We start from the raw sequence: 18522 nt of genomic DNA on the forward strand, positions 1-18522 counted from the left end.
GTTTTGGTAAAATTAGTTTTGATATTCAAGGCCATTATTGTCTTAAAATAGCACTTTTCTACAAACAATTTTTTTTTACTTACAAACGACTAGTTCATATTAAAAAACAAAACAAAAAAACCATTAAAATTCAAAGAATTATTCTCACTGCATGTTGGTATTTATCTTTTCACACTTTTTTTAACGGTTAGAAGTTTCAATGAGAAAAAAGAAAAAGAGAGAATAGAAGAAATTATTTTGGGCAATAATATGAAAGTTGACCAAACGACAGTTCAACTTGATTATTTTTTCTTCTCTAAACCTTAGGATCTCCTTAAAAAAAGTGTGTAAAGATATATACAAATATGGAGCGAGAATAATCTTTAAAATTTAGATTTCTTTATTTTTTGTTTTTAATGAAGCAGAAGAGTTTGGAATTAACATCAATTTGTTTATGTCTCGGACAACATCGGGATACTATCGTTTATGATTAAAAATATGCATTATTATATAGAGAGTTAAGGCCAAACTGTAGTAATTCAAAATTATAAAAATATTAATGTCATCCTAGAATTCTAATATTTAAAAATAAAAGAAATTCATTTTTAAATAAATTTCTACGATTGATTTAATTGTAAAAGTTAGAAACCCCTCCTTTTTCATCATAAAAGAATGGTACTTCCGACCTCCGTTCGGTTAAATACATATATGAGTTACGACAATTTAGTTCTCACCCCAGGAAATGTAATTTAGGTTTGTTAATACGTACATATTATATTATATAAGGTTGTCGATAAATATTATATTGCTTGCTTATGATATATTTATATAGTGTGTGCCGATATAACTTTTCCAATATATTTTTCCAAAAGGGAATCAAACAAGTTTTATGAACCAGAAAACTTATATTTTTAGTTTCAGAATGAGACATATTGAAAGTTTTTTTTTTTTTTACATAGTCATGAAATCATATCAGATAGGTACCTTTTTACTTAGACTAAATAAACTCAGTATAAGTATTTTAATACTCAGTAATTTTTTACGTACTTTGTTTCTCATTAAATCATTTTTAATTGAGAAGTCTTAAAGGGGTAGTTATTTAATAGAAAAGTGTAATAAAAAAAAATATTTTTATATTTTTGGGATAATTAGTTAATTTTGTAATTAAAAATTGGCGATTTTTCAAAGATCTAAAAAATGTTGTTGTTTTTTTCAGGATTTTTTTTTGTTGCAATTACTAAGTTTAGACAAACTTATCCGATTTGTAAATATTTCATGACACCATATCTTAAGGCATTTTTAATTAAGAAGTCTTAAAGGGGTAGTTATTTAATAGAAAAGTGTAATAAAAAAACATATTTTTATATTTTTGGGATAATTAGTTAATTTTGTTATTAAAAATTGGCGATTTTTCAAAGATCTAAAAAATGTTGTTGTTTTTTTCAGGATTTTTTTTTGGTTGCAATTACTAAGTTTAGACAAACTTATCCGATTTGGAAATATTTCATGACACCATATCTTAAGGCATTTTTTATGGTTCTTTATTATACTTATTTATAGAGTTTTTTCATCCAATAATTTAGCGAATTTCAATTTATGAAAAAAAATTGAATATTAAAAATTGACATAATTAACTGATTTTTATAAATACAACCAATATAAACTCAGTCACTAAATTACAAACAGTATAATTTCACAACTATTCTGTCAAATCATTTTTTGGAAATATTTCGAATCTCTCTTCTAGAATGATATTACACCCACTCAACTACAACTAATTATGCAGCCTGATTGACATGCATTCCACAATGAGAACTGAAATTACTGCAACCTGTCTAATTATACATATTTTATATTTAAATTAATTTCTTTTGTTTTAAATATAACTTTTGTTGTAAGGTTTTTGGCATGAATAAATTATAACTATTAGCTATTAATGCAACGTAATATTCAAATCATCATTACTTCTTTTAAAGCTTCCAAAATATATGCTGACACAGTAATATTATGAGAAGAATAAACTCATATTGCAAAAAAAATAAATGAACCTGAAAAAAAATAACAAGTTTGCTTCTACATTTTTGTGCCAAAAGTTTCCCCTCAGTGACTGGAGAGATATTGATAACTTTACTGGTCGATGATTACTACTGCTTAAAACATATTGGGAGCCAATATTTTGAACGTAATCAAGACCTTGTAAATACACTCAAAATCTAATAAAACGAATTTCAGTTTTTTAATACCTATTGATTTTCCTTAATTTTTTTGTTTCTCTTTAAATAACTTGCGTTAAGAGGTTTACCGGAGATAGATATTTTATACAGAAAGGTGCAAAGATCGAAGAACTGTGGACGTATTTAAATTACAATTCCAACAACATGGACCTTATTATTTCATGAAAGATTCCTATGGTGTATCAAAATCGTTTTAAACTTCGAATGTGGATAATTTTTAATTGCCTTCTTGATTTAATTAGTTTGTAATTGTCTTTCTCTAATTAATTTTATATACTTAGGTTATGTACATAGTGTAACTTGTTTGAGCAAATTGTACAAGTTGTAACCAAAAAAATGAGATGAATAATTTAAATGTAGGTTTTACAGTACTTGGACGAGGATAATGCAATTATTAAATATTCCATGGATGATCGAGAAATTAATGGTATAAATTTTGTCTATTTTACTACAAATAACTAAATAAAATCCATCTCATTTTAATCAGTCAAAAGGAAGTGATAGTATCAATGAATAGTTGGTAACTAGAATAACTCATGTTGTAATTAAATAATGGATTTTAAGTCGAAGAAATTTTAATTTTTAGAATGTAAATAGATAAATTGTAACTTGTACATTCATTGCAACCTGTGCACAATATATTCCCATACAAACACATAACTTTGATCCTCACCAATTACCTGCGATTTTATCTTATTCTTCGTGTAATTGAATGAACTTGGTCTTTTATTTGTTTAAAAAAATATTTTCAGTTTTATAAAATTTTATATTTAATTTATTTTATCCACATTTTCGACAATTGCCTTTCCTTCTTTAACATCAAAATTGTAAAATATACCCTATTTTTTTTTGGCTGGTCCATCTTGGACGTGCACTCAAACAATACTGAGTTAAACAAATACAAAACTGTAGGTAATTTTGTTTTTTTAGTGTGAAGTTTACTTTAGATATATTAAAATATATTTGTATGTAAATTTGGATGTATTGGTTTATTTTAAAATGTCTCTTAAATAAATAAAAAAACACAAAAAATATTGATTTCAAAATTTATTAAGATGTCCTTTTCCGGATTTGTCCACCACATCTAAACTTTTTCTCAGGGCTCTTTCCTTAATTCAGGCTTTTAATATTGGTAATAAAACCCAAGAAGCATTGAGCCACGATATATTTTGACCTTCATCTTATTTGTCCTTGCTCTGATGAAGAAGTTTGTCTTACATATATTTAATATTACGGAAGGAAATCGATAAATTAATTATAAAGTCAATAAAATCTTTCCAAATTTTTATTTATAATTAGTGGTGGTACACTGTAGAAAGGAACAAAACCGAGGCTGTTCTTTACTACGTTACTGTTTTCTTTTTAAAATCAGGGATACATAAGCAAAAAATATAGTCAACCATATTTCTCCTACTGATTCGCTGGATTCGATAAAATATAGTATTTTCTTTCAACCTACGTCAGTTTAAAACTATAGTGACATTTTCCACTCTGCCACTTATACATTTTTCTTTATTTTAAAAAAATGGTCATTTATTTGTAAGCCACGGGATCTTGGTAGACCTTTGAACAAAGATTATTAAAATAACTGTACTTTTAACGAGTTTATAGAAGAGGGTTTAAAAATATAAATATTTTTAATAGTTTGTCCGATTATTTGCGCTCGGTAATCTACAGAATTTTGGTAAAGTGATTTTTGAAATAATAAATTTATAGGAAATGCTATTTTTAATTTTCTTTTTAAGAGGAAATAATTTTTTTTTATTTGTTTACATTTTAAAAAACAATGATATTATAAAAGTATCACGCAACCTCTGCCATATATTAATGAAAATTCAAAATTGTTATTGAAGAATTTCGGCAAATGAATTTTCTTAGTAAAATGTGTACCGAAACCTCTGTAGCTGTAGTGTACATATTACCTACAATGTAGAGATTAAAAGAAGCCCTATCAAAATAATTTTCTTTTATATAAGTTATAGATGAGGTTCTATTATTCTAATATTAACATTAATATTAGATTCATTATCTAGTGCCAATAATTTAAACTGAGTGATATTTTGGGATTGATAAATTTATATAGAAAGCTTTTCTAGATGAATATCCTTTCTGGCTATGATTAATTGGTACTTAATTCTTGACAAACTTCAAAATAACTTTATTTAAAAAAAAAAAAACTTAATATCTATTTTTTTATTTGTTTACATTTTATATACAATGGTAGTATAATATAATCACCTAACCTACACTTAAACTATTGTACCATTTCCCTCATTCTATAACTTTTTATTTTTTTCCTTTGCCAGTTTTTCCATTAGATCTTGTCTTACACCACTCCATAAACATTATTAAGTATGTAGAACCAAGAAAACACTTGATTTGCAACTGAATATAAATTTTATATAACATATGGGCTTAACAAAGAAAATACGTTTTAGTTTTGTTCAACATTGGCTTTTTAAAAATTATTATCGTAATTAATTATTTTGTATTCCATTATTTTTATAGAACAGAGTCCCAGATCACTTTTCAAGGCATTGCCTAGCTTCAGTATTATTTTTTCTCATAAATTAGAAGTCTAATATTAAAACAAGATTTTTTTTTCATCCATTGTTTTGTAAACAAAAAAAGTAGCGTCACACTTAGCAATAGACTAGATTGCTATTAAATATTGACAGCTGTCTTTTGAAGGTTCGTACTGACTCAAAATAAGGTGAACTAAAGAAAAAATAGCGCCGTCTTTGTTTGAAGCCTTGTACTTTTCAGCCCATGTGTTAATGATATAATGGAACTGATAGTAATTATTTTACAAAAGTCAACGAATAAAAATTTCATGCTATTAATTATAGTTCAATATTTGCTTCTATAAAGTTTTGCATTGGTCATTTTCATGAAATGAAAATATGAAATTATTATTTTTACTTCTGACATATTTAAGAACCCTTTTTAATAAGCTATGAATAAAGAAATGTAAATGAAAATGTGTCATGAAATTTACTAAACAACGATCTCTTTGTTCAGAATTTTCATAAGATCCACCAAAAAATTACCTGAGATTGATCAAAAGCTAGAAGCATATTGGTTGTTCCTTGTAGAATACCCCTTGATCCTGTGATGAGTTGATCCCGTCCTTCTTGTGAATAGGGATCATGTTTCATTATACGACATGCTTTCTCCAAATAATTAGCGGCACATTCAATTGAATTGAGAGCATTTGGCATCTCTGTCTTTAACTTTGCGTCCTGAAATGTTATGGAAATATATTAAGTGTACATTCATTATTATAAAATTTCTCTCTATTTCATGTATTTTTCTTTTCTGTTGAAAATTCAATTAATTTAAGTACTTCAAACTGTGTTAAAAAAAATCAAAGGCATAATTTAATAAACTAGAACTTCAAACTATATTAAAAACTAGAGGTAGTGATCGACTCATAATGAACTAGATAATATCATTTTTATTTCTTTCGATATTAAGTAATTTAAAAATACTGTAAAAAAGGATATTTGTAGCTTTATTCATGGGATTTAATTCAAAAAATATGGTACGCCTCAACGGGTAAGGATACATTATTATTTAATTTTTTTTGTATTTTTAATTAGAAATACTTTATTTTTATTAATTACATTTTATACTACAGTATTCAGAGAAAATTTGTACAAAATTTGAAAGTTATGATCAAATTGTTTCATCCCAATATAAAAAGTTCGTATCAAATTTTATCTATCTAGGACAACAGTTTTTTAATTGTTTTTACAGGCTTTATTTTTTATTATAATTTTTTCTACAATAAGAGTAGTCAAGGTATATTCATTCAAATTTTGAGATATATGGGTCAATTTTTATTTAAAAAAATTTCATTTCAATCGAAGGAGGGGTTGACATAAGAAAATATATTTTTCAGTATTGTCTATAAATAGGTAAATATTTTAGGAGATAACCCCCAATAAATCCTCAATGTTACTCTCCCTTTTTGATGAGTACACTCACACCTAGCTACTCAATACTTAATGTTCTCTCCTAAAGAATGAAAAAATAATAATAAATTATATGATGATTAATTCAATAAAATTTATTATTCATATATCTTATTGTTCTTGAGATATAAGATCAAATAACTTCAACATTTCATATTTTAGTTTATTCCTTAATCTCGTCTAAATTTATTTTTCTTTATATTAAGTACATCCCTTTTTTTATTTTTTTAAATGAAATGGTTGCAGGTTCTTAGGTCATTTTTACATACAGTTTTTATACAAGTCTATACAAATACTTTCTTTTTTAACATGATGCACACCCTCGATTGTATTGTTATTTTTTTGGTCAAGTATCTATACTTAAAAATGATTTACTTTCAGAATAGATACAGACAGACTTTGCTTAATGAATATAGAACATATATATACGAATATGCATTATATTTAGGTAATATAGAGTGTTGTCATTGACGTCATAATTTTCATAATAAACCAGACATAGTTGTTAATATAGTTAAGAAACAAAATAAACAAATTTCCTAAAATAACACTCAAGGAAACTTTATCTTATGGTCATTCAACACGACATTACCTTCCAAACACTCAAATATTTATCGTATTTTTTTGTCAGTTGTAGAATTTTTTTTGCTTCTTTTCTCCAAATTACTATTCTAAACTTTGATTGTTTGAATTATGATTAACTTTTGTTAAGCTGTGAATATTTTCCAACATTTACTGTTCAATAAAAATAACATAAATGAGAAGAATTGACTCATCACCAATTGATTTCGAGCCTTTTTTCTTTTTTTTTTTTACGGAGGATAGTCTGCAAAATACGATAAAAGTCGTAATCTGTAAAATTGTTAATTGTTGCCATGGGTTTGTATTTTCATAAAATTTGATTGTTCATACCTCAGAATTCTAGTATGATGACATCAAAAGCATAATTGAACATATTTCATTATAGAGGATGTATCTTATCTAGTGTTACATTTGTTTCAATAGCAAAATTTATGCAAGAGGTTTTGTGAGGGCATTTATATTACAAAATCATCTCAAAATAGTGTTCGACACAACTTTTATTCAATATGTGATACCTTAGTTCTAATAATTGCCTCAATGGAGGTCTAAATCTCTTGCAGACCTTGACTATGTAGTCAGACTCAAGTTTGGTCCACTCCTTCTTGATGGAAGCCTTTAATGACTTGACCCTTTTGGGAGGAGTTGCTCACACCCTCTCCTCCAGACGTACCTAGATAGAATAGTACAAGGGGCATACGTCTGGAGAGGAGAGCAGCCAAAATGTCTTTAAAGTTGTATCTCAAAAAGATCTTTGTTTTACCGGCGCAATGACATAGAGCTCCATCTGGAGGGAAAACAAGGTTGTGTCCGAACTTTTCTCTGGCCCCGAAGTTGGATGTGGGCATCTTTATTGAGCCGCTCTTTCCTCTCCACAAAAATGGGAGGGTAGACATGGCCTGTGCTGGCCAATCAAAATTTGTTTTGAAGACATGTCTCACTGAAGCTGAGATATCGTCTTGATGTTTGGTTATGATGTAGCAGCTGTTCTGCTTATTCATATTGGCATCAACGGTGAATTTTTTTAAATAAGCCCGAGTTTTTGTTGGCCTTGAGTAAATTTAGAATCTTCTTTACTTTTTCCAACTGTCTCAGCTTGGTCTGTTCAGAGATGAGATGTCTTTTTATCCCCTCCGTGATTTTGCACCGATATAATTCCGGATTGAAAATAATTAAATGTTTACGACTAGATAAGATTGATCCTTTATATTAATGTGGGCTTAAACATTGACGAGCGTCACGTAAAATTTGATGTAGCTTTAAATTCTTATAGAGCATTTTTAAGTTCAAAATTAAATTTTACATGACACTTATCAAGTTTTGAAATACTTTTAATGTATTTATTTAGCTCTTTAGCTTGCTTTTATATTACAAACTACTCTACTCTACCTATGACGTATGAGAATAAGATAAGACAACGAAAAAGATAACACTGTCATTATTAGGTATTGTCGAATAGACAAACTTTCCCTAAAAAATATATAAGACAACCAATCAATAAATCTCCAGTGTTACTCCCCGTTTTTTATGAGCACACCCCCACGTAGGTACTCAATAGTACTGATGAGCCGGGAGTACTTTAATCTCTAGAGCCTTACCTTAATGCTACATGCAAAACACCAGCGTGATTTGATAAATATGACTACATAGTTATTTCTTAAATTAAAAATATGTATATGATATATTTTCAATATTCCGTATACTATTTTATACTCTTTAATTAAATCAATGCTACTTTTTAAATATTTTTTCACGACAGTTAGTGAGATTTTTTTGCAGAGGAATAGTTGTTTCAATTAATTCACACAAAATGTACCATTTCACTGAGTGCTCAAATTATATCTCTTGGTAGCAATGAAATGCCCAAACTCCGTTAGCGAAATATTCTTTTCTGCAGGCTCTGTCTAAAAGTCAACACTCTTAAAAAATTACAAAAATTATTATATTTCAAAAATATCATCTGATATGGGAATTTTAATTCATAAACAAAATTAAGGGACACCTTATTTATATTCTTCATCAATATAGCTGTCTTTTGCCTTTATGACCAGTTTAAGCCTGTACAAGGAACTTTTCTATGCAGTTCTTTAAAAAACTCAGCTCTAGGTTGGCTCAGACAGTGATGATGGAGGCATTCAGTTGGTTTTTCATAGTGCAACGACTCCTGAAAGTTTTCCCTTGAGGTGAACAGAAATAAAAAAAGTCCAAGGGGGGGGGGAAAGTTGGAGCTCTGGGGAGGCCAAGAGTCTGGTTTTTAAATCTTGCTGAGAAGGACTTTGCACCGGGTTACACACTTTAGTTGATCTAAAGGCTTCCAAACCTGACGTGGAGGATTATTTTTTGCTTTATCAAGCAGTTCATGGTGGCTTGGCTACGCTCTAATTCACGAGCAAGGCAATTTACATTGATTTGAACCTTTTGAAAGCTTTGGGCGTACCTTTGATGGTAACCTGATACACAGTAAAGCAGTTACAACACATTACTTTAGATCTCTCTCTCTCTCTGTTCACGAGTGGATAGCTCTAAAATTGCAGCTTTGCATTGCTCCATGTTTTGGATTAAATATGAAAAAGTTTGTCCATTTAAAAAGTTGTGCATTTTAAAGGGCATTTATTGAATGAAGCAGGAATTGATATAAATACAAAGTTTCGAGAGAAACTTGGTATTTATATTTTAATTTATACTAATCAAAAAACCACAGAACCTTCTTCCTACACCTTTTGGATAGAGAATCGATAAGCTATCTCTAATTATTTAAAATATGTAAAGTATATGTACAGACAAATGCCAAGTAGCATAAAATTAGGGTCATATGCAATCTATTTTATGAGGAAAATCATGTTGGTAATACATTGAATTTAAAAAATAATATATTAAAGTAATTGAACTAATATAAGCTCAAAATAAATGGTTTGTGTTACCATAGGTACAACATGTGTGTACACATTTGTTGTAGATAAAAATGCTATATCTTTTGTAATTGAATCTAGATATAAATATTTCCCTTATCCTGTGTTGAAATATGTAATCGGATAACTTCTATATTTTATTTCAAATACATTCAAAACGAATGATTATGAATAAATTTATTTCTTCCATTTATGGCTTGATGTGTGACTTTCTTCAGCCTTGCCAACCAAATGATTCAAGGGAAAGAGTGACCATTAATTTCCAATTTGGTGTATAAAATATGCTTGTTTTATTTGTAAAAATAAAAAAAAATCCAAAACTACTTATAAAAATTTTAATTTTTTGAAAAAAATATTCGAAAATCCACAGCTACGTACAAAAAGTTCAATTTTTGGGAATACATTTTAGAAATAAAATTTCATATATTAAATTTGTTAGAAAAAAAATTAACAAAAAAATTTCAAATATAAAATTTTTTCAAACTTTAATTTTTGTGGAAAAAAAAAAAAAATTACCCTTGAATTTGCGTAATTTTTTTTTCATCCACGCTTGATAGCTGTGTGAAAAATTTTTATTTGAGGGGTTTTAATTGATTTATACATATACAATTTAAAGCTATAATAAAAAAAATGGTAAAAACGAGAGAATTTTCAGGGGTTAAAATAAAGATAAAAAACAAACAGAAGAAGCATTACAAATGAAATAACGTTTAGTCCTTTTTGTATAAATTAATTGTTGTATTTTTGTAATAATGGTGTTGACCTTGCTTTCCTCTTTCCCGCAATAGTTAACTAAAAATTCATTTCTTCCACTTGTTGATCCAAAATTATCTAGCAGTACATATGAGATCCGCTAACATGTTACACTTAAAAACCTACAGCTCCAAAGGCCTTTCGACGCCCTTAAATGACCTAACTTTGATTTAAACGACTGTTCAGCCATATTATCAATTAGAAAGATTTACTATCGAACGTCCGCAGCAATATCGGTGGTGACGGTTCGACTTACGCGAACTTAAAGTGTCCTCCTATGGGCAATTCAGGATACATGAGCCGAGAGACAACTCAATCTTCGTAATAGCATCTATACACACTTTACACAGATACTGCATTCGTTTGGAGTATAATGCAAGATTTTCCAAAACACTTTTAAAACTAGCATAGGGTTTACCCATGAAAAATATTTGTCTCTTTTTCAGGAAGTCACTGAGAATAATAGACCGGGGTTCCTCGCGATTCCTCATTTTTTTAAACCAATAAAAGTTCAGAACCTACCATATCTCTGATAAGCTCATCACAGACAGTCCCCCACCATTCAGTGGACTGTGAAGCTTATCATAGGAGATGTTTCTGCTTCTTTTCGTTTGGAGAAATGAGGTCTCCATAGCAGATATTCTTTAAAGGGTGTCCTCGTTGTATGACGTTAATCTTAGAAGATTGACCACTTTTAGGACAACATAAGAATTCCATGCATATATTTTCTCCCACATATTCAAGTTGAAGTTAGCCAAGAAAAAGGTAGCTTGATCAAATTTCATGACGATTTCCTCATTATTCTTTTGACAACTCTCATTCCCCGCTCAGACTCCAAGGAGTTTGATGTTTCTTGTGGTACGGAAGCTTGACCATCCTTTTTCTATCAGTCTTCCATTAGGGCACAATATTTTTGTTTTTCCTGGAAGTTGGAGATAACTTTCTGGGTAAGGTCATAATTCTTCTAATTGACTTCATTGTTTCGAAAGGGCTCCCCACCCATTACGAAAGTTAGGTCGTCAGCATAGCAGATGCATTTGGGATGTGCTGGGATCGCCGAAAATCCAATGATATGGTCATCTTTCTGTATATTTTGTCAACCCCTACGTTGAATAACAACGTAGATACGAGGTTCCCCTGCCTTACTACTCTCCTATTCTCAAAAAATGACTCTTGATTCCCATACCTCACAATGGGACGGGAACCCCCTAAGATTATTTCGACCATTCTAATTATATAATTGCCGAATCCTTTCTCATATACTAATAATCTGTTAGTCAATACATAGAAGAAAAGTTTATATTTAGAATTCTGCATAGTTAACGGTCGGTAGTTCTGCAGGTATCCAGGATCCTTGTTAGCTTTTGGTATCAAGACGATCCGTCCTTGGGATCCATATTCAGGGAAAAACTCGAGAGGCATTAGTCTTTCGTAGAACAGGTATCAAGAGCTAAGCGTATTTTTTTTGTAAAATTCGAACGTAAAGCCAGATGGTCCAGGGGATTTATCAAGCTTAGCATTTTTGACAATGTCATTTATAATCTCAAAGTGCATCAAATGTTTTTCAATTAGATCTTTACCTGTCTCTGATATCTCAGCATCATCGCTTGGTTCACACCTCAAGACTTCACAAAAGGAAGCTGTATTTGTCTGGCATCTCCTGCATTAATTATCCTTCTGGCAATCGTTACATGAGTAGAGTTTAGAGTAGAATTTATTGATCTCACTGCAGATGAACTTCGGGTCATCCGATTTAATGCCATTGTTATCAAATAGCCTCATGGTTTTTTTTCTATTTCTATTATTGTCTTGGTGCATATACTGCAGTCTGGAATGTGACAGGTCATCAATATTATTAATTTTTATTCAGACTCTATATTTCAGATCGAGTTCCCTATAAATTGGCATAGCTTAGATTTTTTTTCTCCGTCAGTAAGAATACTCTTGGAAGTAGATTCAATTTTGTTCAGGTATTCCCTCTCTCTTTTTGCAAGAACAGAGCATTTTCTTCTGCACAAAACTTTCATTCTATGTAACATTGATTGCAAAAGCAGAAACACATCCCTCTCATGCTGCAGCTTTTGGATACGTCCAGAATTATGCTTACAATTCTTCTCTAACTTTGGGATTGCCCATGATGCTCGTGTTAAGTCTCAACTACTTTTTATGTCTAAGTTCCTTTAACTGGGGTTTTAATACTAAGTAAATTGTCTTTTGATCAGAAAGTTTACCATCATAAGAATCAATTGCGTCATCTACAAATCCCTTCATCAGGAATAAGTCGATTTTTGACGACACTGGCTTAGAGTTCTTGTCAATAGAAAAGAAGGTATGATTTAAAGTGCTCATTTGTCACCCTACGTCATTAAAACCGAAGTAAGTAATAATTGACAACAGCACTTTTTAACCAGTTTTAACCAGTTTTATTGTTCTTGATTTGATCAATTTTCAGGAACAATACAGATTCGCATTCCTAGATTTGTAATCGTTTTCCGTTACAGTATATACGGTTGTACCCCCGGGAACCTTACGTTCACTAAGTTTCCATTTACCGTTATTATTTGAGGGAAAGTGTTATGGACAGCGATGACCTTGAGTATTCAACTCGAAATTCTCCAAATTGACTTATATTTTGTAAATTTTTTCTCAGGATTTGAGTCTGTATAGGAGTCCAGGCCTTCAGCAAATTTACTTATACATTTTTTCAATTTTTCTTCGTCTACTCTTTTAAAAGTATTAACAGTTGAATATTGACAGGCTCAATTGAAAACAAGTATGAGGCATATCCATACCCATACTGCGCTTGGGCACCAGCAATTTCCTCCTCCGAAAAACCGAAAATGCAGAGCTGAGTTTTGGACAGTGATATGTTTTATGTTAATGTTATTAAAGACTCTTTCAGTATTAGCTTCTGTCAAAGTAATCATGAAAGTATCCCAAGTTTATTTTCTTAGAACCATCATTGATGTTTTTTTTAGTCTTAGCTGAGGCTTTGGTATCAGACATCTTGCTTTTGCCGTTATTAGCTCGTTTGTCATCTGGAAGTTGTTCCGTAGAATGCAAATTTATTCCAACACCTATCACTAGTATAACAGATGGATAGACTAGTGAGTGTACAAAAGTTACTTTAAGGAAAGAAAGGATGAGAAAATACACAGCCCACTGTTCAATGCACACATTCTAGATCAACGTTAGCACAAGGTAAAGGGAGAAAAAAAAGAGGGGAAAATGAAGAAAACCTTCCTATGTCCTTAGGCCTTAATGGTCTTTGTCCTCCAAAAAATCCTTTAACACATGAGCAAAAAATACACTTCTACACTCATTAAAAATACGTTAAACAAACAAACAAATAGATATTCATGTGGACCTTAATCGACGATCAAATCATGAAGATATGGTAATTGAGTAAAATAGCAACGTTCTTCCAGAACTTAATGAAGGAGATACTGATGTCCTTGACCCCTCCTCAGCGAACACAAGTGAGATAGTTGATGAGTCATTCTGTATTCAAACAGAGTGCGAAGTAGTAAAGTATTCTCCAAAAGACGAGAGATTCACTTCTAATTACTGTAAAGCAAAAAAACTGCCGCTAAATCCACATCTTATCCTACTTTCAAGGACAAGGGCTGATTTGGTTTCTAATTGATCCTGTACAAATTAGTGTCTTTTACCGCCGAAAGGTCAAACTAAAATTCCATAGAGTTCGGTTTTATCTTTTAGTTTTTATATTTATATTTTAAGACCTCAATGGCTTTTAAATATCAATCAAGCATAGATGATTTTTACAAACTGCCTATTTCTAGAGATAAAAAATAAATGAACACGGAAGTGAATAAAATAATTTTCCTTAAATACGAGAAGTAGAAAAGATAAACTTTTCAGACATTCCTTGATGAAAAGCCTACTCTACTAAAGGGCAGATGTTATTTGTCTTCAATAAATAAAAGCTCCTTATTCGGGATCTTGTTCTCCTGGCTGTCACTTTTGTATTCCGATGAGTTACCATTAATTCTTCACAGGGGATTGGTGACATCGCGTCAGAGGGGTCTGTCTTTAGTTTCGTAGTCAATCAATAACACCAAGGGTATAAAAGAATTATCAAGCTCAAGTAACTGGCATAAAATATTCATCCGAACAAGAAGTGTGGCATTTTATTTATTTAATACTTATGGACCTAAAGTTAATTGATCTGGCTTTTTTCAGACCATTATCAATACGATCAAAAATGATATTTATCCTCTCTTGAATATTGGTGATCTGATAGTAAATTTGTATAGTTCAAAGTCTCAATACCCAAATCTTCAAGTTCTGTCTAAACTTATCATGGAGCTAAGGTTACATTATGTCATCAGAATTATGAGTCCAGAAAACACTATGTCCAGGAGAAGTGTGAAAAAATAATCATGGATCGATTTGGCTCTTGCTTTCTTCTATATTTAAGAAGATAATAAAAGCACACTATCACCTCATCCTAAATCGGATCGTAAAATGATATTGAGCATAGTCGGACGAAGAAAAGATATAGAATGCACAAATTGGCAGTGGATGAGGAAAATTTTGCAAAATACAACAAACACGTTTAATTCAAAATTTTAACCCTTCCTGTAATGGCAAAAAAGATCACCAATTTTTTTTTACGCGATTAGATCCACCATGTTTAAATATATTTTTAGAAAAATGAGAAACACTTCAATGTTCCAAAAGGAGTTTGAAAATGTTTTAGATAATGGTTATAAATACAATTTCAAAGGATACTTCATACTTATGTCGCACTTCAGAGTTAGCTGAGACAGAATACGAAGATATTGTATTTTTGTAAGGCATGGAGAAATACTTAATTTGGTCCGTCAAGATCGATCAACGACTGTAATCAAGAAAATTATTGCACGTGGCCTAACAATCAATGAAGCACAAGAAATTTAAAAAATCTTCCATAGGCTTGTTGATGGTGATAGAACTAATTTTTCCTCGATCTAAATCAGGAATGCATATTTTTATAGAAGATCGTATTGTAAAATACATAAAAAAAATATTTTGTGGCAATAAAACTTCTAGACCCGATAGGATGTGTGGAAGGATTTTTACCAAGTTCGTGAATGAGGTTGTTCCCCATTGTTAAAGTGGAATGTCAGCTGTTGATATTTGAGTTCTAATGTTAGTACGTAATACTAAACTATATACATATTTTCATCTAAGAAATAACAATGTTGTTCAATTAATGAAATTTGGCACGTGTTCTTCTAGTAGCGTCAATCGTGTAAACAGTGTGCATTGTATAATGTGTTCCCTAATGTAGGTATATCATATACTTATACACTATGGAAAAAAAAAGATTATAATATAGACGGAGCACTGGATAATATTGCTGTACGATCTACATATATGATAATTTATATTCATTTACAGTATATGATAAGAGTTATATGAATATGAAACGCTCTTATAGTATTGAGTAACTACGTGTACGTGCACTCATGAAAAACGTAAAGTAACACCAAGAAATTGTTATGACGTCATCTTCTATATTACTGAAACAAAATTTGTCTGTTCGTCGATGCATAATACCTCCGGTCAATGACGGGGTACTACCCCTAGTTTATATAATATACCTAGTAACTACTTATTCAAATATTAATGTTGAACTGCACGAAAGTATAAAGTAATTCATGTTAATTTGCATTGATACTAACGATGAAGCATTTGGATATTTGTGTTTATCTACATCACTAGGACTCATATTTTCTTCCATTGGGGGGAACATTAGATCCACACGACTTCTAATCCTTTCTTCGACTTAGACATTACGATATAAATATTGTACCGTATATCTCAAATATATCTTCTTTTTAAAAAAAGAAAATATTTTAAATCTTTAAAAAAAAATTTATCTTTTTAAAAGATGTATTTATGGAGTCATAAATTCTTCCCTTTTATCCCACGAGATTTGGGACTTTTCAGCCTTTCATCTTTTTTTAAAATTTTTCGCTGAATCTTTGATGTTCACTCTTTCCTTAGAGCCCTTTATATAACTCATTTGTGGCTATATATTATATCCATGAACATTTACAGGGTTGGTACTCATTATGAATTTCGAAAATATTGCTGGTTAGATCTATGTTAGAATCTAATTCAAAAGGAGTATAAAAAATTTAAAAAAGGAATCCTCATATGCTAAATTACCCTACATTGTCATACTTTGTGATACAAGATGTAATTTGAATAATCATTACTCTATTCTGCCAGGTTATCTCTCCTTTTCCTCCCTCAATATTATGAATCCGAAACCAAAACGTTGAGTAACTTTAGCAATCAATTCAACTCACATATTCAATACTGCTGTGCAGAGGGTAATCTCATTACAGCACAGTTTATCGAGGCATTAACTTTGAAGTGATTGGTCAATATGGGCCAAACACCCACGACCTATATTTCTACCAGGGTAAGCTTTTTCACATTGTCTCACACGGACCAACAATTATAGGAAGATATTTTAAACTAAAACTAAAAAAGACTAGAGACACAACAAGTAAGAAAGCAAACTCCCATCCTCGATCCACTAAAGTACTGTTGTCAATTATTACGGCCTTTTGTTTTTAATGACGTAGGGTTCGAAATGAATAATTCAAATCATACTTTCTTTTCTATTGTCAAGAACTCTAAGCCAGTGTCGTTAAGAATCGACTTATCCCTGATAAAGGGATTTGTAGGAGAATCGATTGATTGGGATGACGTAATATATACTAAGCTTTCAGATCAAAAGGCAATTCACTTAGTATTAAAACCCCAGTTGAAGGAACTAACAAACAAAACAAAGTAAATACTTAATTTGAAAATCATGAAGGATCCCAAAGTTAATGATGGAATTGTAAGCATGATCCAGGACATATCCCCAAAAGCTAAAGTATGAAGAAAAAAAGTTTTTTCAGGTAGAAATCAGTGTTGTGGAGTCTGAGGATTTTTTACGACGCCGCCTCGATTTTTGTTAATTTTTTGACTCCAACAGAGACTGCAACTATTTGAAAATATTACAATATTTAGGTTTTGGTTTATGAATAAAAAAAGATGATGCATCTTATACCAAGTAGTGAATGAGTTTTGCACCACTTCTTCAATTGTATCTTTGAGAGGTCTAGAGAGTTTCAATTACAAAGTTAGACACATTAATGAAAAGCTGTTGTCATTATATTTCAACAGAGATATTGCTAACAAATATATCTTACTTCTTGACAAAGATGCAAACACAAATGTTGGAGATTTCAATTTGGTCCGCCCAGCCATTACAACTCCGGTATCGTATAGCAGATGGGCGTCAACTTCTACACCAACTACAGAAATATCAAGCCCCTGAGTGATCTATATCAAATCAATAGGCAACTAAAGCTATCCTTCGAAGCGGCAAAACTCTTTTGAGGTCAAGCTGGCCATGTTCATGGTCGAATTTGCAAAAAATATAATAAAAATGCATTGTGTTGCAAGACTTATTCGTTAACAGCTATTGAGATATATTGACATTTTAGGCGTAGATATACATTTCTGATTACATTTAGACAGATTGGTGTCAATTGCGTTCACAAGTGTCTGAAAGATGGTTACGGCCTCGAAACCGTATGTCAGTCATATAATCTTTGAAGCTGGCAAACACTCCATTGAGGTCAACCCAATCATGTTCATGACCAAATTAGGAAAACAAGAGCCTATAGACCGGTCTACTCTTTCAAAGGTGGTCAAGGTGGCAAGAGGGGAAGTTAAAGAGATTTGAGGAGAGGCAATTTTTGACTCAAAAGCAGCAAGAATACCGATTTTAATTTTTTCTCATCTTCTGCCTACCAAAAGTGCGGGCCTTAACCCACTGGACTACTACAAGGAAGCGGGGAGTACGGAATCGGTCACTTCTCATGTTGCGGGCCTTGTGGCAGACTTCCCCTCAACCTCCCAGGCATTGAAGACCCGGTACACCGTGGTCTTGGGGTAGTTAAGAAGCTTGTAGATAGCAGAGGACCTGTGTCTCGTGCGAGCCAATTCGAGGATGACGTCTCTCCTTGCTTGTTCCATGAGGACTATTGTTTGTTGTCAAAACAATTGTGGTGGAAG

The 18522-nt window shown here is 31.1% G+C and overlaps 1 protein-coding gene across 7 annotated transcripts in view; it reads right to left on the reverse strand.

Annotated features, from left to right (window-relative positions):
- LOC121127585 (vinculin) overlaps nucleotides 1-18522 on the reverse strand; it is a 65743-nt gene that overhangs the window by 15751 nt on the left and 31470 nt on the right. For 4 of the 7 annotated variants that reach the window (XM_040722997.2, XM_040722998.2, XM_040722999.2 and 1 more), the window contains one exon: nucleotides 5264-5455. The exons of the other annotated variants lie outside the window; for them this stretch is intronic. In XM_040722997.2, the coding sequence (XP_040578931.1) occupies nucleotides 5264-5455 (192 nt within the window). The remainder of the gene's footprint in view (nucleotides 1-5263; nucleotides 5456-18522) is intronic. 7 annotated transcript variants of the gene reach the window in all.

The sequence above is a fragment of the Lepeophtheirus salmonis genome, chromosome 13 (genome assembly GCF_016086655.4).
Source record: "Lepeophtheirus salmonis chromosome 13, UVic_Lsal_1.4, whole genome shotgun sequence".
Taxonomy (NCBI): Eukaryota; Metazoa; Arthropoda; class Copepoda; order Siphonostomatoida; family Caligidae; genus Lepeophtheirus; species Lepeophtheirus salmonis.